The sequence below is a fragment of the Mytilus edulis genome, chromosome 14, assembly GCF_963676685.1.
Source record: "Mytilus edulis chromosome 14, xbMytEdul2.2, whole genome shotgun sequence".
Lineage (NCBI taxonomy): Eukaryota > Metazoa > Mollusca > Bivalvia > Mytilida > Mytilidae > Mytilus > Mytilus edulis.
The window spans coordinates 68,504,718-68,529,178 of NC_092357.1; the positions used below are offsets into that span (position 1 = coordinate 68,504,718).

A 24,461-nucleotide genomic window follows, 5' to 3' on the forward strand; every position below is an offset into this window, starting at 1 on the left:
TGTAGATTACGGAAACTTTTGAACATTAAAAAAACCGATGTATTTTGCATGAATAATGTCTACCTTGTTTGTATTATTTAATGTCCACAATGAAATATATTTCTTGTCAATGTTTCCTTTCGTTGGCCTCTGCACGTGTATAATACTTTCAAACCGCGTGCATTGTGGGTAGGATTAGCGCCACTTTTGAAATCGCTACACAACATGGCTGGTAAAATATTTGGTTTATTCATTTGGATTCACGACGATCCCATTCAGGGAAATGTACTGAATTTATCCAACATAACGTCACCGAGAAAAAGTTTCAACGAATATGCTGTCGGAGATCTGGTTAAGGCAAAGTGTCCAGGTTTTGGAATTGCAGAGGGTATTCTAGGGAAGATTGCCGGTAAGTTTATTATCAAATATTTTATGCCTGAAGCTAATATGAATAAATGTTAATGTCAGATAAATCTTGTAGCTAAAATTTAAAAGAAACTGAAAATGCTATTTATTTTTAATGTTTATATGAAAGAATTGTGTATAAATAATAATAATTGTCGTTGTTGTTTTTCCTCGTTTTTTTCATTGTTTTATAAGCGACCACATGGCCATCCTGTCATTTTCACAAATAAGTTAAAGCAATAATAAATTTTCACCTATCCTTCGCACAACATCAATAAATAATATTTATGAAATATAATAATTCAAATCCTTGATCAGAGACATTAATTATAGCGTGACCCTTTATCCTGTTTTTAGGATTGGTTTTTAGGCCTACCCACATTCGGTACTCTTCGGTCATTTCCGTTTCCGATCCCATGTTGAGAAGGTGACTTGTGTGTGTTTATATTCTGTCTTGTTTTATTCTTATGACTATCAAATCTGTCGAAACAACATGCCATTTAAAATGCACCCACTACGATACTTATTAAATCATAAGTGATTATAAATTGACGCACAAAAATACCGACTAATTATGATCTGTCCTAAGCACGATAAAGGTTGACATGTTTTATACCCCTTTGCAATTTGGCATTGTGTGATTTGTTTGTTGTCAAACGCTATAGTACTCTTAAAAATTAATTCAATTAAATTGTAATGTACATCAAAGAGCTGTAGATAATGAATTGTAAACTTGTGAAGTGGAAATTGAGTGATTCAAAAATCTGGTGTTCAAAGTACAAAAAATTGTACATTTTAACAAACAATGTACCTCTGTGACTATAAGCCATTTGAAGTCTTGCTCTTATTTGTCTTCACTTGCGTGTCTTTTCCATTGTTTGGTTGATTTTTGTTCAATTTCCAATTTCAACAACTTCAACATTACTATCAATTTTATTTAACTTATTTGGTCTGGTATTTAATTTATCATCATCCCCATCTGCCTTTCTTAACCCCCCCCCCCCATGATTGATAACTGAAAACATTGAAATTTGACGATTGGAAGCCATCTTTGTCAATGAAAACAAATCAGCAGGGCGCGATTACTATTCAAATGCTAACGGTACGTAACCGAAAAAAATCTGGAATTTGAAAAAAAAGCAGACCACCTCCTAAAATCGAAAGTTGGTCGGCACACCCGGCTTAAATGCCGAATGGAAAACACTGAAACGTACAGTTGTCAGTTATGCCTCCTTCACACATACATACATTTAATTCGAATTGAATACATACTCTTCATTTTTATTCGAATTGGTTAAATCTCATTATCCTATTCGCATTAGAGATGCGTTTTTGTTAATACGAATTGAAAGTTAACGTTGTTCTGACAGTAAATTGAATTTGACGCGCATTGCAATTGGAATTATAATTTACCTTTGGACATGGAAAGTTTCAAATGCGAATTAAACTATTTCGAATAAGTTTATGCAAATCGAATTCAAATTACATGTAGTAGAAAGACGGGAACTAAAGATGAAGAACCTCAGTAACATCCAAATATTTATGATGTCTTGAAAGGCTAATATATTTTTTGCTTTGACACCTACATGTAACAGTGACTAAGGTGTCAAAGAAAAAGAAAAAGTAGCCTTTCAAGACATCATAATTCTTTTGGTTATGGAAAGATTAGCAGTTCTTGATCCACTTGTGGCATAATTGGCATATAAATGTACGGCGCAGTCCGGTGTATCCGCGCACCTAAGACAAATATGACTTCACTTCATTCAACTGATAAAACCAATAATTAAATAATTTTGAGTGAACACGTTCATAACATACTTTTATTTCATAAAATATTCTGTTTGTATGGTTTCATCCTCTAGATTTTGTGTAATGTGTGTCCAAAATAAGGGAAACCCCTGTTCTGAGAGTTCCTCAAATAACCGATGATTTCGCGCATGCCTTCCAAAAATTGCTTATTTGGAATAAAGGAAAGATTTTATACTACGAAATATAGCTGAGTTTATACCAAACACACTTCCAAGGATGCAGAGCAAAAATTATTTCAATCTGATATTAATTTGACTTAAATAAAACAAATTTTATCTGATGATGTAATTTTTTAATGGAAATTGACCAAATATGGTAAATCACGTGAATATGATTGGTTAAAAGCGTCCTCATGGAAACCGTGTATATTTAATATTAGGTTTAAGTTGGGAGACGGGGCTTATTTCATACATGTTTAGTAGTGGAGTTATGTCTCTTTATATTTCATATAAGGTAATATTTAGGAGGCGGGGCTTATTTCACTCATGGTTAGTAGTGGTGTTACATGTACGTCCCTTTAGAAAAACAAGTACTGAGAAAAAATCTAAAGGTTTCAACAGACGAAGAAAGTGATGATAAAGTGAAATAAATACATAAAACACATTTAAATCTAACAAGTTGTCATTGTTGTGATCTGTTTTTGTAGGAATAAAGGAAGTAGTTTCTTAATCATGTTAATGCCAACTGTATTGAGGACTTGCTCATTTTCATAGGTCACTAGTCTAATTTTTAAACATTAAGATAAATTTGTTATATAGTGTGCTAGTGAGGTAATACGTTATATATGGGTCAGTAAATTCCATATGGGAATTTGAAAACCAATATTCACCCAAATTTTATGTTTTAACAGATGAAAAGGACAAAAAGGAGCTGGAGGCAATTTTAAAAGGTCCCGGTTTCAAACAGCTGATAGACACCACTAAGCAAACTAATGGAACTCCTAAAAGAAAGAAGATAAATGATGAAAGTGTTGAGGAAACACCACTACAGAAGACACCAACACAGAAGACACCAAAACAGAAGACACCACCAAAAAAGACTGCAACACAGAAGACACCACCAAAAAAGAAAAGAAAAGTAACAGAATGTTCTGAAGACAATATTAAGACAAAGGTAAGTTTACAATATAAAATTTTTGGCTCTTATATATTGTAGTATCAAGAAATGAGTTGTTTACCCAAAAGTTTTTGTATCCAGAGGGGTTAACATTTTAGTAAGTTTTACAAGGATAAATATAAAAATAGTAATTTCACCACTGGCTTACATATAGTGTTTATAAAAGCAAAGAAAAGGAAATTGAGATCCTAGACTACCTAAAAATTAACAAAATAGCTTGTGAAAAATTAGCTTGTCCGAGTAACTAACTCTAATGTCACATTGTCTTCAGACTTGACTTTTCGATAGATCAGAGATTTTGTAAAGACATGTTATAATTTGTGTTATGGGCTTTAGGAAGGAAAAAATCTATTTCTTTGTTACTTGTAATAGTCAGCAGTATTTTGTTATGGAATATATTATTGCAAATGAAATTAAAACAGAAAAAAAAATAATGTCTTTTTCTATAGGCCGAGCTACAAAAAATTGCAGAGGAACTTGCCTGCACAGAACTATCCAGTAACATGGATATTGAAGAAAAAAAAGAGAGCAGCTTTCAAACGGTCAAAGTCCTCAGACCTATTGCTGTAAGGGAAAAGTAAGTGACTACTTAAATTAGCAGGTAACATATATATTTGTTATAACTTTAATACATTGTAATTTGTAAATAAGTCTAATGAAATCAGCCTTACAGCATGTACAGTCATATTTTTTGAAAGATATATAGGGAAAATAATATTTAACCGAAAAAATCATCTATCTTTCTACATGATTTATTTATGGTCATCAAGTTAAAAAAAGGCCATCTATAAATAAAATGTTGGTTTGTTGTTTCCCGGCCTTCCCCAACCAAAATGAAGCTCACAAAAAAAATTAAATCCTATGTTTTTGAAGAAAAGAAAAAAATCTTTCTATAAGTAGCATGATTTTACAAATATTTGCTTAACAGTATTTTTGAAGAAAAGAAAAATGTGTACTTGCCTACCTATTTTTGGCTCACCTTAAAAGTCTAAAAGCAAGACGTAGGTATGTTTTGGCCACAGCATTGTCAACAATGTATTAGTTTAGGATTAGGTCTAGTTTATAGTGAGCCACAACTGGTAGGTCAAAAACCAAAATTTCAAAAAGGCTAAAAAGGCTAGAAATATCTATGTAATAACAGTTAATTGTGGATTGGGAAACTGCAAACAAACTATTGCTAAGTGATGGTCTAAAATATCTTGTGCACTAATCCCATAAACTGATGAAACTGATGTAATTGATACAAAGTTTTGTATCAAATGCTGTTGTATTATTTTCTTTTTTCTACACCCATAACATGCACTTTATATTTTGTTTTCTTGTAGGCCAGCATCAGAAGTTATAGGAGATAGTTTGAGGCTAATCTCTGGACATGAACAACCTGACTCACAAACAACATGGATTTCAGATACAAGCAGTCAAGGCAGTAGCTCAGACAGTAACTGTCAATGCTCTATAAGGGTAAAGGCTCTGGAGTAGCAAATCAAGATCTTCCACAGTACATTCGGAGAGCTGTTCCATAGATTGGGACAGGCTTAGAGTTCTCTTACCTGGTCTTGGAACTTGTTAAATAATATGGTTAGTACTTCTATATATGTGACCCAAAAATATGCAGATTACACAATAATGGTGATCCGAAAGTATTTGAAAAAAATATACATGTATTTTTTAAATAAAACTCTTTGTTATGATTATATTATTTCCTCAATGAATATATATATTTTGATATATTGACTAATAACAAACATATGTTACTACAGATTGAGAAGGAAAGAGCAGACAACTCATAAAAGTATATGTAATAACACATGTATGTTATTTTTCTCTAATAACTTATTTGAAATACACCCTTGATAGACAAGTTATATAAATGTTATTGTTTGTACATGGTGTAAATGGTTAGATTTATGATTTCAGGCATATAATCCAAAATCAAATTCAGTTGAAAGACAGACTGAAACAACAGAGAAGTGCACAGAAAATACTACTGTGAAAACAACTGAAATACCAGACCAGTGTAAGAGCCAGGAAATTAACATTAAAACTGAAACATGCAGTAAAAGTGAGGTAAAAGTAAGTGCATTAGTTTTTTTTAAACAAAGCTTTTTTTTTGGACTAAAGACTCTGTTAAAAGAAAAAGAGGAGACATAAAATTACCACATACTTCAAAGACCTGCATCGCCATAACGATCGTGAAATTTCTGCTTCAGAACAATTATATCCTATCAAAGTTTAAAAAAAAAATTGTAAGTGACTAGTCCTTAAACTAAACCACAACACTTCAAATAAATAATAGAACCACACCCTTATCAATTAGTCCTTTGTTGCCAATAGCTATCAAATACAATCAGCTATTTATTGAATTTCAATCAAAATCATTACAAGTTCAAGATGGATCCCTAGTATTGTCTGATAGTAAAGTGATATAGTTTTGAGAAACCAGAAAAGTAAATAAGATGAACGCTGTAATTTTTTCCTCTTGAAAAAATCAGGAAATGGTGATTGCTAGCCTTAATCATGATTCTACATCTTTTATATCATTTGATAAAATGCTATATGTTTAATTTAAAAATGCATGTTATTCTTTTAGGATGGTCCAAGTTTTGAAGTTGAAAATGACTGTGATTTAGAAGAGCATGTCTCTGAGCCTGGGGTAAGTAGAAATAAATACACAAGACATGAAAGATATACTTTAGAGATTCAAATTCAAATGAAGTATTAAAATAGAGCAAATGTTGTACTATTACACCACTAGTACTGTCCAAGTTAAGGGGACAGTTGGGATCCCGCTAACATGTTTAATTCCGCCACATCCTCTACATATGTGCCTGTCCCAAGTGAGGAACCTGTAATTGAGTGGTTTGTTGTTTGTTTATGTGTTGCATATTTGTTTTTCGTTCATTTTTTTACATAAATATGGCCATTAGTTTCCTCGTTTGAATTGTTTTACATTGTCATTTCGGGGCCATTTATAGCTGACTATGTGGTATGGGCTTTGCTCATTGTTGAAGACCATAAGGTGACCTATAGTTGTATTATTTTGGTCTCTAATAGAGAGTTGTCTCATTGGCAATCATACCACATTTTTTTTTTAAACAATATACTAGACGACAGAATAAATATGAACAATCACTCATAAAAGGGGGAGCAAGGTTATCCATGCAAAGGATTGTATATCCACACTTTAATGGCACCCTTAGAGAAGTCCCAGATATCTGAAGCCACAAGAACTACTAGAGACAAAAATCCATCAATATAATGATCATCTAAAATGTGTTTGTAAAAGTAAGAAAAACAATTCATTCAACATTAAGCTGTTGTACATAAATGTGACCATACTATGGTAAGGGACGACATCAAAAGTTTAATGTAGGATAAAATACTCTAAAGTTTAATGTAAAATAAAAAACTTATTTTTCATATATTTTTTTCGCTGACCCTTTTACACACCCCCCTTTCTTAACTTAATTTGGGAAAAATTGATTGACCAATAAGTATATATATTGAATTGATGTCAATTAAACAAAACTTGCGGCAATTTTGACCCCCAAAACTATTTGAATTAAGTTTTTTATCCTTCATTGATTTTTTGATGTCGTCCCTAAAGGTGTGTTACTAAATTGTTATCTATATGTGTGAGTATATTTGAATCTTGTACCTGAAAATGTAATTTTTCCTCGATAATTCAAAATTCCGAGGACATCAGGCACAATTATATTTTAAAAACATTGTTTTTTTATTTATTTTAAGGTCAACATTGGCAAACAAGAACCATCAGATACTGAAGTACAATCTTTCCTTTAAAAATTAATGCATTTACAAAGTCAGTTATCCTTCCTTGTATTTTTTTTTTCTTCAGGAGTCTCAAGTGTGTCTAGCAAAAACAAAGAAAAATATGTTATATAATGGTCTTTTAAAGGTATGTGTATATAATATTTTGAGTTAATTTGCTTTTACATGAAATGTTTAATTCTTCTGTAAGTACATTGTTACACATTGAATGATACATTGATATTTAAGAAAAATAATATAGGGTTTTTTGTTCGTGATCATCTTTTTTTCTCTCGATTTTAACAAAAATAGTTTCTGAAAATAGTTTTCTGGAAAGTGAAAGGTTCTCTTCTAGAACTTCTGTGAAATACTTTTGTAAAATCCTTCTATGTAAACATATTTTTTTTTATCAATGTATACCGTTCAACAGAGGAATGACCAGGATACTGAGGTATATTACTGGATGAATAATAAATGTTTAGTGATATCAGGAATTTCATCATTTGTACTTTTCAAATAAAGATTAATATTTTTATCACAGAGTCAACTAGAACAAAAAATTGCTGAGGTGGACAATTACAAAAAAGCATCAACACGTCTATTTCGACTAATGTATACAAAGGAGGAGTGTGATGGCAGATCTTTAACTGGATCAATTTCGAAAACTGGAACAAAAAGACCTGCCTTGGAGGACCTAGACAAATTGGACATTTTGAGAAGTATATTGTTTATTTACTCTTGCAATAACTTTCAGATAATTATGGTCTTCTATAAATTATCATTATGAGTATAACAGCCTTTTGGTACAAATATAGTAGTAAGTCCAATATTAAAAAAAAAGTATTTGAAAAAACAAGACAAACTCAAGTGGATTAAACATACAAAAGGTCAGACACCACAAACACATGCATTAAAAACAGGATCGAGACCAAAGGGATTGGCATTTATAGCCCATATCAAGATCATAAAGTAAGAAGATAGTGGTAGGCTTGACAAAACCTTAATCCACACATTTAGGAAACAGTTTGTTGGACAAAGCTACCTATATATACAAAAAAGGAATCAAATGAAATTACTTAAGATGTAAATTTGACCTATTTTTGAGAGAGAAAACCAATAAGGACATCCAAATAATTAACTTAGCACAGGACAACACATAATGATCCTTTTTAATTAAAGAAAGTTGACATTAAAAGCCATATATATATAAAACCAAAATTAGATTTAGTTTAGGAAAAGTGTGAATTATTTATATAACAAATCTTTTGTTTTTTGTTTGCAGGCATCATAAGAAGTAAATGGCGGTTTGTGACACCAAATATGGTTAATGCAGTTTTAAGGGACCTACTGAAGCCTTGCCGCCAAAAGTGACTTTAAAAAATTCCATTTATATATAAATGCAGTGCACAAATATACTCAAGTTCTTGTTTTTATTTTATATATCAAAAGTGTGTCCTCAAAGAGTCAGAATCTTCAAGTGAAGGATAGAATGTTAGTTTTTGGATGAAATTGTGATATTTTATGTTTTCAAAACAGAGTTTTACTGGTTTTATCTAACAGTAAGAACTTCTTGTCAATGCAACTAGTCGTTTCATGCTTATAACCAGAGCCTGGTAAATTGTCCATATAGGGAACCCTTTTGTCACAGAGTTAATAAGGTTCTACCTTGACTGGGTTTCTTTTTCATGGAAAACCATGGAAAAATTTCCATGGAATTCCATGGAAATTGTTTTCCATGGTTTTCCATGGATTTCCATGGAAAATGTATATGGTTGAATTAGATAGCTCTCTTTTTATCTTTTTTTTCCATGGAAAACAAATCTAGGGATGGGAAGAGTGCCAGCATGTCCTTTTTTTATTCAAAATATTGAATATTGAAACAAATTTCAGTAGTTTTTTAACCTCAGACTGACTCGAATTTTAACCAAAACAGACCATATTAGCACTATATATAGCTGCATAGTAAATTAGTGTATTATATCCATGTAAAGATAGCAATATTTGAACATTTAAATTGACGAGATGACCGGTACAAATGTACATACTTATATTACCCTTTATCGATATCCCTTTCAATCCACTAAACAATTTACGTCTTATTTTATCATTTGTCAAAACAGAATCTTATCATGTAAATCCAAGGCAAACAAGGTGAATTTCGATTACAAATAATGTATTAAATACCCCGAGTTATAGTAGGAATTCGAAGAGACAATTATGAATAGGGAAAGAAACAACGTAAACCGTGATGTTTATATCCCATCATATTAAAATATTCTCCCGATGTCTCGGATAACCTTCCTTTCGTATCGATATTTGCACATGTAACTTTTGGAAGAAAAATATAGAAAATCTGCCAATCAGTAAAGTTAATGGACTTAATGAAAGTGATTTTGTGTAATTTAATATTTCGAATTTAAAGAGTTTTTGAATTGTTCTGGTTTGAAACACATATACGTAAATTATTAAGACTAAAGGTCGTTTTTCTAAAATAAATGTGCGAATGAACTTTATTTCTAAATTTACCCAATCAGTTAACGCGAAATGTAAACGTGCGTTTACTTTCAAGTGCACGTAAAAATACACTTGTAAAATCTGTACTAAACGCCCGTTTACTTTTAAGTGCACGTAAAAATAAATTTGAAGAATTCTGAAGTAAACGCCCGTTTACTACTGACTAAACGGACACATAGTAAACACCCGTTTAGTAAGGTAGACATTAGAAATTTCCATTTCAGCCACGTTAACGTTATTATAGTAAACGTGCGTTTACTAGTAAACGGGAGATTTGAAGTTAACTAACGAAATATGTGCACGCGGCGTTAACTTGCGTTTACTTTATGTAATGCTTGGTCTGCACCAAACTGTATCAGAAAAGAATGAGTGGTAAACACATCGAAATCCAAATTTCCATCATAAATGTCATGATACAAAACGAACTATTTTCTATGGCATAAACCATTGAAAAAGAACTACTTATATCAATGAATTCAGAAAGATATGTTTGATTACTATCAACTGCCCATTATTATAAACACACTTTGAAGCCTTTCTCAGAGTAACATTCAATGGTATACAACTTTACAAATTGCGTTGTGTATTAAATCAAGGCATCAATAGTATACCGCTTTTCGAAAGTCATAAATCGATTGAGAGAAAACAAAAAATCAGAGATATAAACTACCACTAAGGAAAACACATCAAACATAAAAGTAAATCAACGAAAATATAGAAACACTAAAGTGCAAAACCAAACGACAATGTAAAACACATATAAACAAAATATAAGATAAACCTGTCTGATTGAATTATTAAATATAAACAGGGATACAACCGAACAGGAGATATATATTTTGTTACCTTGGATTTGGCGAGAATATTACATCCAATGCTGGCCAGGTAACAGACAACATCCAGGTGTCCTTCGGCGGCAGCGTTCATTAATGGTGTGCCTCCATACTGTAATATAAATATATAACATTCATCAACACTTGTGTCATGAACTGGACATCGTTGAATAATTATAGATAAAATATATACATTCCATATCAAATGAATACGATGTAAAACTTGAATAACAATTACCGGTCGAACCAGTAAGTATATTCTTTATATAATTGTATAACAAATAAACACAATGCTTTGTTGTGAGATGTCATAGCTAGTGCTAGTGATCAGATAAAGGAGAATATCCATGTTGCTTTTCTGTGCAGCATTATTAATTGACGAATAATGAATATCGCCATTATGGTTGAATGAATTGAAGAAGTTATAATCAGTTGTTTGTTAATATAGTTATAATGTATGGACTTTTCATATTGGCCCTGTAACATGCCCGAGGTATTAATAATAGCCAAGGATGGTTGTAATGGCCCTGAGTAGTCTGCATTCTGAGAATTGAACAATAGAAATGAAACAGGGATAATAATCGAAAGTCGTACCCGAAAAAGTATGTAAAATATTTCTGTTTCAAGTCGTTACAAAACACTGCGCAGTATTTAAACTTGTTTTTATGATATTAAGTTTAAAAAAAACAAAAAAAACTGTCACACTTATTTTAAGAAATAAACGACATTTTGATTAAATCGATGTCCTGTTTCAACTGTTCATAATGCATGACTATGATTTCGTAAAACACGGGTGTGATTACGTAATGCATGACTTAGATTTCGTAATGACTGGCTGTAGCAATTTCTCCGTTCATAATGAGCAGTTGTCGAAATTTTACTTTTATAAATCATGGGCATTTCTATACATATTGTAATAATGGTTAATAATTATTAATATCACCATTATTGGGTTATGCATTGGATAGGTTATCAGTGGTGTGCAAATAAGGGATATCACCATTATTGATTGATGGTTTGAAGGAGTCATCATCAGTGGTGTGATAATATAAAATCTTGCATAGGATTATTCATATCTGATGTATTATCAGCCTAAAATCTAAAGGGTCGAATGCTGATGTTGATACAGGGCTGGTAATACATCTGATATGAAAAATGACATGTTAAGATCTTTTTATCATATGCTTCAATGAGTATGAAAACATTATTTGTTTAAGTAACTTTCATAACTATGCTTGTAACTCTGATTTTTTCTCTCTCAACATATTCAATTTCCTGTTTCAGTATATTTCATGTTTGTTTCTGTAGACGTACTTTAATATGTTTATTACTGAAAACGTAACATCGGAATTCCATGTGATAAAGTTAAGGAAAGAAAGGAATGTGATAATAATCAAAAGCATGTCAAATTTGGATCATAAAAAGTAAAATCACAGAAATACTGAACTAACAGGAAAATCGGGAAGTTCCTAATTACATGGCAAAATCAAATGACAAAAAACATCAAAAACGAATGGACAACAACTGTCATATTCAGCCATTAGCCCTCTAAACATCATTCCGAAAAATATGCATTTAATGTTATTTTCATCTTTTGGAGTTGAGTCATCGTCAACCTGCGAAAATTAGGAATATCACGGATGAATGCAAGGAGTCACAAATTAGGAATATTACCATTATTGATGGATGAATTGAAGGAGTCATAAACTGTAATGTAAATTATGGATATCACAATTATTGTTGAATGCATCGAAAGAGTCATCATTAGTTGTATGTGAATTATGGATATCACCGTTATTGGTGAATGGATTGGAATAGTTATCACCATCGGTATGTGAATAAGAGATATTAACATTTGTTGTTTGATGAATTGCGGGAGTCTTTATTAGCGGTGTGGGAATTAGGACTATCACCATCATCAGTGGTGTAAGAGACAGGGTTTCACCATTTTTGTGTTAATAAATTAAAGGTGTAACAAATCAAAAGCAGGATCTGGTTACCCTTCCAAATCACATGAAATCACCCCGGTTTTTGGTGGGGTTCGTGTTCCTGCTATACCCCTATTTGTGACATTTTGACATATTGTGTCTGTTTGTTTTATTCATACATTGTTGTCAACTTGATGCGACTGTCATACAAGTAATAGGTTTAGTTAGCTTTAAAACGAGGTTGATTATATCATTTTCTACATAAGAAAATGCTAGTACCAAGTCAGGAACATGACAATTCTTATATATTCATTTGATGTGTTTGAGCTTTTGATTTTGCCATTAGATTAGGCCCTGTCCCTTTATAATTTTCCTCGGAGTTCAGTATTTTTATTTTATTTTACTTTTTATCTTCAGTGGGGTGTGAATAAGGGATATCATCATTATTAGTGGATCACTTGAATGTGTTATCATCAGTAGTGTAAATTTCAAGAGACAGAATTAGTGGTGTGTAAATTTATTGGGCTTTACTTTGAGTGTAAACTTATATATATATATATATATATATATATACTAACTAATTGCTACCAAAGTCCCGATGCGTTAAAACAGCTACTAAAGTAAGCATGATTCAGCATTTTCAAAGAATTTAGGAAATCGGTTATTATCGAAAATCTTGATGTTATATTAATATTGTTTGGACGTACAATATGTTTTTTATAACAATTTAAGATAAATATGTTACTTTAAACTCAATAAAAAATCGGGAAATGTGTAAACTCGGCCTCCAAAATGTATACGTGCCTACTTTAAATTTTGTGCCTTCTTATACAATTTAAAAAAAAAAATATTGTTAAATTACTACTTAAGTCGCAATCACCGGAACATCTCTTGATTTTGTATTTAAACAAGTATAAGGTCGTTAAAGTCAGCGTATATATTAAGGATAAGAATAACATTTCTTTTCGGAAGTCTTTGTTAATAAACAAACAAAACGGCAGTTCTGTTGGCAAGGAAGTTATATTAAAATTTTGTAGAAAAAAATGAAATGTAATTAAAAACTTTAAAGAAATTACGAGTAGTTTGTCTGAAATTGAATTAATACATAAGGAATATCAAAATAATATGTTAAATTCGAATTGATACGTGCTGCAAAAAAAGTGCACTGGTATATAAAAGAAAAACTTGATCCAACTTTTTGTTTTGTCTTATTAGCATAGAAATATAGTTTTAAGAAATGAATGCTTCTTTATGTATATTTTTTTGACGGGAAAAGAGAAAGGGGATTTTATATTGTTGATCGTGTGAATATTTTTCGAACGAACCGCTTCGTACAAGTTATGCTCCAGTCAACACTTTTACAACTCAATCAAATTATTAAAATAAACATTAATTTCTTAATCATACAATCTTGTTCTACATATGATACGCGTTTTAAAAACCTAGACGGCTATATTATAAAAATATTTGCATTGTAACAAACGTTATACATAATGTACATTTATATATTATAACTGACTAAGCGGTATGGGTTTTGCTCATTGTTAAATGCTGCTCGGGGTGACCTTTAGTTGTTTATTTCTAGGTCATCTGGTCTCTTGTGGAGAATTGTCTCATTTCTACATAATGTAGATGTAATTTAAACCCGTCCCCTTACATCTATAGTCTTCTATTTTCTAAAGCATGCATATATTCTGGGTTTCTTTTATACAATTGAATGTTATTAATTGACAGGTAGTGTTGAAGAGTTTTAAATTCTTCCCCACATGTGATCATATCAATGTTTTCGTACTTTATATATGCATGCTTGCGTGCGTGCACTCTTAAGTTATATGTTTGAAGCAAGCGCATAGGTCATCATATATATATATACATCTTCAAATTTCGAAGTGTCGGCATTTCACTAAAATAAACGCAATTGAGCTAATTTTGGTGCATCTGAAAGATAATGTAAAAGCCTTTTAGAATAATACCATAATTTAATGAACAGATAAGTTTTTCATAGAAAAATACATCGTTAAAGTTTATGTATGCAGGGAAATGCACACTTAAACCCCGTGCCTACTTTGGTGAAATGCTGACTTGTACGGAATTTATAAATAGTGCTCTTCTGTGTATTGGTTGTTCTAAAAATAGAATAATCTAAAAATACGCAACTCTACTTTCTATTTACAATAGAGTAACTGCGTAAGACGATGATAATATGAAACTTTAGTTTAATTAAGTCAATCAAAAACTATGTGTTTATTATAAAAAAAATCATATATTTATAAATTAACTGCTTACAAAATCACTGAACCAAACATGTCAAAAATAATAAATATTTTGCAGTCTTTCTTGGCCTAACACCCTTTAAAACTAATATGATATGTTATATGCCTCATTTCTTTCTTTTTTTTAAATACTCCTAAAATTTAAAATTGCTGGAAAATACTTTATCTTTATGTAAGACACCCTTTTATTGGAAAACCTTAATTTTAAACCACAGGCTCATATAAATTTGACTTTTGAATAATTGTGTTACCTCTGATTACTCAAATGAGTCCTTTTTTGCTTTTGATATTTGATATATTATATATTAAGCATTTAAGAAGTATTTTTTTTGCAACATTTTAATTTTTAAACTCCCAAATGTTGATAGTTGAAATTTTCCAATTTAACGTCTAAATTTAACACGCAAATTAAATTTAAAATTTAACATATTGTATGTTATATATATCCTATTGTCATGAAATTTGTAAGCAGTCTCATAAGTAACTAAGCTTTGGTCATAACTAGTTTTATAAAGATTGGTCAATTTTTTCTTTTTTAAGAGGTGAAATCAGTAAATATAGAATCTGTACTTTGGCAACTTCCCTGAATGATTTGACGGTGTCAATTTGTCAAATAGAAACAAACTAAAGGATTTAAACTTTCACTTATTAGAAATTCTGCACAAATTACCAATTTTGGAATTATATGGTCAAAATAAGCATTACAGACCTTTTTTTCAATTTTGATGACTAAGTGGCATTCTGACTTTCTATCTGACAGGTTTTCATGTGGACATATTACTGTTTCTATGTGTTAATCCAGTTGTTTGACTCTTATGTAAACCAATTTTAATATCAAGACGCCAATATTGACCATACTTACCCTGGATCTTTTCACCCTAAGGACAAAACTGAGCATATTTTTGGTCTATACAATGTGTCATTTTCATCGTAAAGGCCTTGGCTAACTTTAACATGTGTTTTCAATATAAATAGGTGCTTCATTAAGCGGATAACACGATAAACCGTCATAAAAGCCTGTAAAACCAAAATAAAGGCAACTACCCATAAGAGTGAAAATCTTCCCCCAGCACCGCCTAGGCATTCCATTGGGTTATATTCTAGCTCAAACTAATGCTTAGGGTGTCTACTTCATGCCTGCATCTTTATATATACTAAAATATGTGGCCGTAGGCCAACAAAATCTTTAATCGACCCTTACCCCCAAATTCGATAGCCTGACGCCATTATTAATCATACTTACCCTGGATCTTTTCACCCTAGGGACGAAACTGAGCATATTATTGGAATATACAAGGTGTCATTTTCATCGTAAAGGCCTTGACTAACTTTAACATGTGTTTTTCAATAAAAATAGGTGCTTCATTAAGCGGAAAACACGATAAACCATCAAAAAAAGCCTAGAAAACCAAAAGAAAGGCAACTACACATAAGAATTCAAATCTTCCCCCAGCACCGCCCAGGCATGCCATTGGGGTATTTTCTAGCTCAAACTAATGCTTAGGGTGTCTACTACATGCCTGAATCTTTATTTATACTAAAATGTGTGGACGTAGGCCAACAAAATGTTTATTCGACCCTTACCCCCAATTTGGATAGCCTGGCACAATTATTGACCATACCAACCCCGGATCTTTTCACCCTAGGGACCAAACTGAACATATTATTGGTCTATACAAGGTGTTATTTTCATCGTAAAGGCCTTGGCTAACTTTAACATGTGTTTTTCAATAAAAATAGGTGCTTCATTACGCGGAAAACACGATAAACCATCAAAAAAGCCTAGAAAACCGAAAGAAAGGCAACTACACATAAGAATTCAAATCTTCCCCCAGCACCGCCCAGGCATGCCATTGGGGTATATTCTAGCTCAAACTAATATTTAGGGTGTCTACTACATGCCTGAGTCTTTATTTTTACTAAAATATGTGGACGTAGGCCAACAAAATGTTTATTCGACCCTTACCCCCAATTTGGATAGCCTGACGCCATTATTGACCATACCAACCCCGGATCTTTTCACCCTAGGGACCAAACTGATCATATTATTGGTCTGTACAAGATGTCATTTTCATCGTAAAGGCCTTCGCCAACTCTAAGATGTGTTTCCAACATAAATAGGTGCTTCATTTAGCGGAAAACACATTAAACCATCATAAAAGCCTGGAAAACCAACATAAAGGCAACTACCCATAGAGTGAAAACTTTCCCCTAGCACCGCCCAGGCATGCCATTTGGGATTATTTTAGCGTAAAACTAAGGTTTAGGGTGTCCACTACATGCCTGAATCTGTATTTATACGAAAATATGTGAACGTAAGCCAACAAAATGTTTATTCGACCCTTACCCCCAATTTGAATAGCCTGACACCAATATTGACCATACGAAACCTGGATTTTTTCACCCTAGGGACCAAACTGAGAATATAATTGGTCTATACAAGGTGTCATTTTCATCGTAAAGGCCTTGGCTGATTTTAACATGTGTTTTTCAATATAAATAGGTGCTTCATTTAGCGGAAAACACGATAAACCATCAAAAAAATCCTAGAAAACCAAAAGAAAGGCAACTACACATAAGAATTCAAATCTTCCCCCAGCACCGCCCAGGCATGCCATTGGGATATTTTCTAGCTCAAACTAATGCTTAGGGTGTCTACTACATGCCTGAATCTTTATTTATACTAAAATGTGTGGACGTAGGCCAACAAAATGTTTATTCGACCCTTACCCCCAATTTGGATAGCCTGGCGCAATTATTGACCATACCAACCCCGGATCTTTTCACCCTAGGGACCAAACTGAACATATTATTGGTCTATACAAGGTGTTATTTTATAGGTGCTTCATTAAGCGGAAAACACGATAAACCATCTAAAAGCATAGAAAACCGAAAGAAAGGCAACTACACATAAGAATTCAAATCTTCCCCCAGCACCGCCCAGGCATGCCATTGGGGTATATTCTAGCTCAAACTAATATTTAGGGTGTCTACTACATGCCTGAGTCTTTATTTTTACTAAAATATGTGGACGTAGGCCAACAAAATGTTTATTCGACCCTTACCCCCAATTTGGATAGCCTGACGCCATTATTGACCATACCAACCCCGGATCTTTTCACCCTAGGGACCAAACTGATCATATTATTGGTCTGTACAAGATGTCATTTCATCGTAATGGCCTTCGCCAACTCTAAGATGTGTTTCCAACATAAATAGGTGCTTTATTTAGCGGAAAACACATTAAACCATCATAAAAGCCTGGAAAACCAACATTAAGGCAACTACCCATAGAGTGAAAACTTTCCCCTAGCACCGCCCAGGCATGCCATTTGGGATTATTTCAGCGTAAAACTAAGGTTTAGGGTGTCTACTACATGCCTGAATCTGTATTTATACGAAAATATGTGAACGTAAGCCAACAAAATGTTTATTCGACCTTACCCCCAATTTGAATAGCCTGACACCAATATTGACCATACGAAACCTGGATTTTTTCACCCTAGGGACCAAACTGAGAATATAATTGGTCTATACAAGGTGTCATTTTCATCGTAAAGGCCTTGGCTGATTTTAACATGTGTTTTTCAATATAAATAAGTGCTTCAGTTAGCGGAAAACATGATAAACCATCATAAAAGCCTGGAAAACCAACATAAAGGCAACTACCCATAAGAGTGAAAATCTTCCCCCAGCACCGCCCAGGCATGCCATTTGGGTATATTCTTGCTCAAACTACTGCTCAGGGTGTCTACTTCATGCCTGAATCTTTATATATACTAAGATATGTGGCCGTAGGCTAACAAAATGTTAAATCGACCCTTACCCCCAATTTGGACAGCCTGATGCCATTATTGACAATATTGACCCTGGATCTTTTCACCCTAGGAACCAAACTGAGCATATCATTGGTATATACAAGGTGTCATTTTCATCGTAAAGGTCCTGGGTAACTTTGACATGTGTTTTTTTTTATTTAAATAGGTGCTTCATTAAGCCAAAAAGACGATAAACCATTGTAAAAGCCTAGAAAACCAAGAGAAAGGCAACTACCCATAAGAGTGAAAATCTCCCCCCAGCACCGCCCAGGCATGCCATTTGGGTATATTATAGCTCAAACTAATGCTAAGGGTGTCTACTACATGCTCGAATCTTTACTTATAACAAAATATGTGAACGTAAGCCAAAAAATTATTTAATCGACCCCTACCCCAAATTTGGATAGCCAGACGCCAATATTGACTATATCAATCCCGGATCGTTTCACCCTAGGGACCAAACTGAGGATATTATTGGTCTATACAAGGTGTTGTTTTCATTGCGAAGGCCTTGGCTAACTTTAACATGAGTATTTCAATATAAATAGGTGCTTCATTAAGCGGAAATCACGATAAAGCATCATAAAAGTCTAGAAAACCAACATAAAGGCAACTATCCATAAGAGTGAAAATCTTCCCCAGCGCCGCCCAGGCATGCCATAGGGTTATATTCTAGCTCAAACTAATGCTTAGGGTGTCTACTTCATGCCTGAATCTGTATTTATACTAAAATATCGGAACATAGGCCAAACAAATATTTAATCGACCCCTTACCCCCAATTTGGATAGCCAGACGCCAATATTGACCATATCAACCCCGGAACTTTTCACCCTAGGGACCAAACTGATCATATTATTGGTTTATACAAGGTGTCATTTTCATCATAAAGGCCTTGGCTAACTTTAAGATGTGTTTCCCAACATAAATAGGTGCTTCATTAAGCAAAAAACACGATAAATCATCATAAAAGCCAAGAAAACCAACATAAAGGCAACTACCCATCAGAGTAAAAATCTCTCCCCCCAGGCACCACACAGGCATGCCATTGGGGTATATTATAGCTCAAACGAATGCTAAGAGTGTCTACTACATGCCTGAACCTTTACTTATAATAAAATATCACTACAAACTGCTCAGAGTCTGAATTGACCAGTTTTTGTGCTCGACCAGTAAAATCGAGCACACATTTTACTTTACTAGTCTCGACATCGTCTCGACTGTACTTAACTGTACTTAAGTGTACTCGACTAGGTCTCGACTTTACTTAATTAGTCTGATTCAGTACTTGATGATCTTTGTGTAGTCTGAAATGGTCTTGACCAAGGCTCAACCTGTCTCAACAAGTCTTGACCTTCAAATTTAGTTTTGACTGGTGTAAATCAGCCCATCTAACTAAAATAAATATTGATCTTACAAAATTCAAGCTTATAAGGTAGTTTGATTTATTGCTGTCAAATGAAAGAATTTAATTTTACAATAGGTAAAAATAAAAATTATTATATAAATTCAGATAGGCATCTTTAATTTTTTTTATAACTTTTTCAAATCAACTTGGATTTTCATCAAACTATGCAGCTATTTCAGATATATATCAAGCTTACTGAATCCCATGTAATTTAGTTTTTTGTTGTATTGCTATAAAATTTAAAAATTAAATTAATCCAGGTAAAAAAAATAGAACACTTTAATTTTTTTCACAACTTTTTCAATTCAACTTGGATGTTCATCAAACTCTACAACTATCTTTGCCATATATTGATCTTACTGATTCATAGGTTTTTATTTAGTTTTGTGTACTTCTGTCAAATTTAAGAATTTAATTGATCTAGGTCAAAAAGCTACGGTATTAGAAATATATCTTTCCTGATATATTAAATGATATTAAATTTTTGTTTTAACAACAAAAAAAAAGTGTCTTTTTTAAGACTTCATAATTTTTTTCAAATCAGCTTAAACCAAATAAACACCTTTTTTTTGTTAAAACAAAAATTTAATATCATGAACTTTCATAACAATCCTTGATAACCTTTTAAAAAAAGAAATGTGTTTCAAAGTTACAGTAAAACTTAATTTAAATCAAATCTTAAAATATTATTTTGGTCAAATTTAATGACATGGCACTATACATGGTTTAATTACATCAGTACATGTGAGTTTTACAGGTAAAAAGAAAGCCCTTCTTTTCTTAAACTCGTGTATTACTTATCTAGTAAATTAAAAAAGCCTTGCGATTTAGATTTAACAGGATGTTGCAACTTTGATTAATGTTATTTAGAATTTAAAACACTGGTAGATGTGATCTTTTTAATAAGTTTGCCCCAAGCAAAAGGTATTGCTTTTTAAATCACCACAAATCAGAAAAACTATTTTAATAATTTCTTTAATGTTTCATCACTATTTGATATATTTATATAATATATATTAAAAGGAATAAATTATTAAATAATTATATATACTTTTTCCCAAATAATGAGGAAAGATGTATTTCTAATATCGCAGCTTTTTTACCTAGATTAATTAAATTTGACAGAAATACACAAAACTGAATAACAACCTATGATTCAGTAAGATCAATATATTGCAAAGATAGTTGTAGAGTTTGATGAAAATCCAAGTTGATTTGAAAAAGTTATTAAAAAAATTAAAGTGTACTATCTCTATTTTGACCGAATTGCAAATCCTAGCTTTTTTTTTACCAAGATAACTTTAATTCTTAAATTTTACAGCAATACAACCAATAACTAATTGATACAGGATTCAGTAAGCTTAATATATATGTAAGATAGCTGCATAGTTTGATGAACATCCAAGTTGATTTGAAAAAGTTATTAAAAAAATTAAAGTGTACGATCTCTATTTTGTCCGAACTGCAAATTCTATTTTTTTTTACCTAGATTAATATAATTCTTGATTTTGACAGCAAGACAAAAACAAAATGACCTGGGAATCAGTAAGCTTAATATATATCTAAATTAGCTACATGGTTTGATGAAAATCCAAGTTGATTTGAAAAAGTTATTAAAAAAATTAAAGTGTATTATCTCTATTTTGTCCGAACTGCAAATTCTATTTTTTTTTACCTAGCTTAATTTAATTCTTGATTTTGACAGCAATACAAAAAAAAATGACCAGGGATTTAGTAAGCTTAATATATATCTAAGATAGTTACATAATTTGATGAAAATCCAAGTTGATTTGAAAAAGTTATTAAAAAAATTAAAGTGTACTATCTCTATTTTGACCGAATTGCAAATCCTAGCTTTTTTTTTACCAAGATAACTTTAATTGTTAAATTTTACAGCAATACAACAAATAACTAATTGATACAGGATTCAGTAAGCTTAATATATATGTAAGACAGCTGTATAGTTTGATGAACATCCAAGTTGATTTGAAAAAGTAATTAAAAAAATTAAAGTGTACGATCTCTATTTCATCCGAACTGCAAATTCTAGCTATTTTTACCTAGATTAATTTAATTCTTGAATTTGACAGCAATACAACAAAAAATAAAATGACCTAGGATTCAGTACGCTTAATATATATGTAAGATAGCTACATAGTTTGATGGAAATCCAAGTTGATTTGAAAAAGTTATTAAAAAAATTAAAGTGTACTATCTCTATTTTGTCCGAACTGAAAATTCTATTTTTTTTTTACCTAGATTAATTTAATTCTTGATTTTGACAGCAATACAAAAAAAAAAAAAATGACCAGGGATTTAGTAAGCCTAATATATATCTAAGATAGCTACATAGTTTGATAAAAATCCAAGTTGATTTGAAAAAGTTATTAAAAAAATTAAAGTGTATTATCTCTATTTTGTCCGAACTGCAAATTCTATTTTTTTTTACCTAGATTAATATAATTCTTGATTTTGACAGCAAGACAAAAACAAAATGACCAGGGATTTAGTAAGCTTAATATATATCTAAGATAGCTACATAATTTGATGAAAATCCAAGTTGATTTGAAAAAGTTATTAAAAAAATTAAAGTGTACTATCTCTATTTTGACCGAATTGCAAATCCTAGCTTTTTTTTTTACCAAGATAACTTTAATTCTTGAATTTGACAGCAAAACAACAACAAAAAGTAAAATGACCTGGGAATCAGTAAGCTTAATATATATCTAAATTAGCTACATGGTTTGATGAAAATCCAAGTTGATTTGAAAAAGTTATTAAAAAAATTAAAGTCTACTATCTCTATTTTGACCGAATTGCAAATCCTAGCTTTTTTTTTTACCAAGATAACTTTAATTCTTGAATTTGACAGCAATACAACAAAAAATAAAATGACCTGGGAATCAGTAAGCTTAATATATATCTAAATTAGCTACATGGTTTGATGAAAATCCAAGTTGATTTGAAAAAGTTATTAAAAAAATTAAAGTGTATTATCTCTATTTTGTCCGAACTGCAAATTCTATTTTTTTTTACCTAGATTAATTTAATTCTTGATTTTGACAGCAATACAAAAAAAAATGACCAGGGATTTAGTAAGCTTAATATATATCTAAGATAGTTACATAATTTGATGAAAATCCAAGTTGATTTGAAAAAGTTATTAAAAAAATTAAAGTGTACTATCTCTATTTTGACCGAATTGCAAATCCTAGCTTTTTTTTTTACCAAGATAACTTTAATTGTTAAATTTTACAGCAATACAACAAATAACTAATTGATACAGGATTCAGTAAGCTTAATATATATGTAAGACAGCTGTATAGTTTGATGAACATCCAAGTTGATTTGAAAAAGTAATTAAAAAAATTAAAGTGTACTATCTCTATTTTGACCGAATTGCAAATCCTAGCTTTTTTTTACTAAGATAACTTTAATTGTTAAATTTTACAGCAATACAACAAATAACTAATTGATACAGGATTCAGTAAGCTTAATATATATGTAAGACAGCTGTATAGTTTGATGAACATCCAAGTTGATTTGAAAAAGTTATTAAAAAAATTAAAGTGTACGATCTCTATTTCATCCGAACTGCAAATTCTAGCTATTTTTACCTAGATTAATTTAATTCTTGAATTTGACAGCAATACAACAAAAAATAAAATGACCTGGGATTCAGTAAGCTTAATATATATGTAAGATAGCTACATAGTTTGATGGAAATCCAAGTTGATTTGAAAAAGTTATTAAAAAAATTAAAGTGTACTATCTCTATTTTGTCCGAACTGAAAATTCTATTTTTTTTACCTAGATTAATTTAATTCTTGATTTTGACAGCAATACAAAAAAAAAAAAAATGACCAGGGATTTAGTAAGCTTAATTTATATCTAAGATAGCTACATAATTTGATGAAAATACAAGTTGATTTGAAAAAGTTATTAAAAAAATTAAAGTGTACTATCTCTATTTTGACCGAATTGCAAATCCTAGCTTTTTTTTACCAAGATAACTTTAATTGTTAAATTTTACAGCAATACAACAAATAACTAATTGATACAGGATTCAGTAAGCTTAATATATATGTAAGACAGCTGTATAGTTTGATGAACATCCAAGTTGATTTGAAAAAGTTATTAAAAAAATTAAAGTGTACGATCTCTATTTCATCCGAACTGCAAATTCTAGCTATTTTTACCTAGATTAATTTAATTCTTGATTTTGACAGCAATACAAAAAAAAAAAAAAAAAAAATGACCAGGGATTTAGTAAGCTTAATATATATCTAAGATAGCTACATAGTTTGATGAAAATCCAAGTTGATTTGAAAAAAGTTATTAAAAAAATTAAAGTGTACTATCTCTATTTTGTCCGAATTGCAAATCCTAGCTTTTTTTACCAAGATTACTTTATTTCTTAAATTTTACAGCAATACAACAAAAAAGTAAATGACATGGGATTCAGTAAGCTTAATATATCTCTGAAATAGCTGCATAGTTTGATGAAAATCCAAGATGATTTGAAAAAGCTAAAAAAAAAAATAAAGATGCTTATCTGAATTTATATAATAATTTTTATTTTTACCTATTGTAAAATTAAATTCTTTCA

General features: G+C 31.3%; 1 protein-coding gene across 2 annotated transcripts; it reads left to right on the plus strand.

The window, feature by feature from the left end:
- Window positions 1-788: 788 nt before the first annotated feature.
- On the plus strand, window positions 789-8,495 carry LOC139503504 (uncharacterized). Of its 2 annotated transcripts, XM_071293294.1 has the most exons (9): window positions 789-811; window positions 3,044-3,306; window positions 3,759-3,886; window positions 4,635-4,887; window positions 5,227-5,382; window positions 5,900-5,962; window positions 7,169-7,228; window positions 7,622-7,799; window positions 8,363-8,495. In XM_071293294.1, the coding sequence occupies exons 4-9, from the start codon at window positions 4,885-4,887 to the stop codon at window positions 8,449-8,451; spliced, it is 549 nt and encodes a 182-aa protein (XP_071149395.1). In that variant the 5' UTR covers window positions 789-811; window positions 3,044-3,306; window positions 3,759-3,886; window positions 4,635-4,884; the 3' UTR covers window positions 8,452-8,495. The 2 variants fall into 2 exon arrangements, with proteins under 2 accessions (XP_071149395.1, XP_071149394.1); XM_071293293.1 differs by lacking the exon at window positions 789-811 and having other exon boundaries at window positions 1,949-3,306.
- Window positions 8,496-24,461: the final 15,966 nt, after the last annotated feature.

Bases quoted from the DNA above. Each gene is read 5' to 3' on its own strand.
- LOC139503504 (XM_071293294.1), top strand. The intron at 5,383-5,899 runs GTAAGTGCATTA...TTATTCTTTTAG, and splicing joins GCAGTAAAAGTGAGGTAAAA to GATGGTCCAAGTTTTGAAGT. The intron at 5,963-7,168 runs GTAAGTAGAAAT...TTTTTTCTTCAG, and splicing joins AGCATGTCTCTGAGCCTGGG to GAGTCTCAAGTGTGTCTAGC.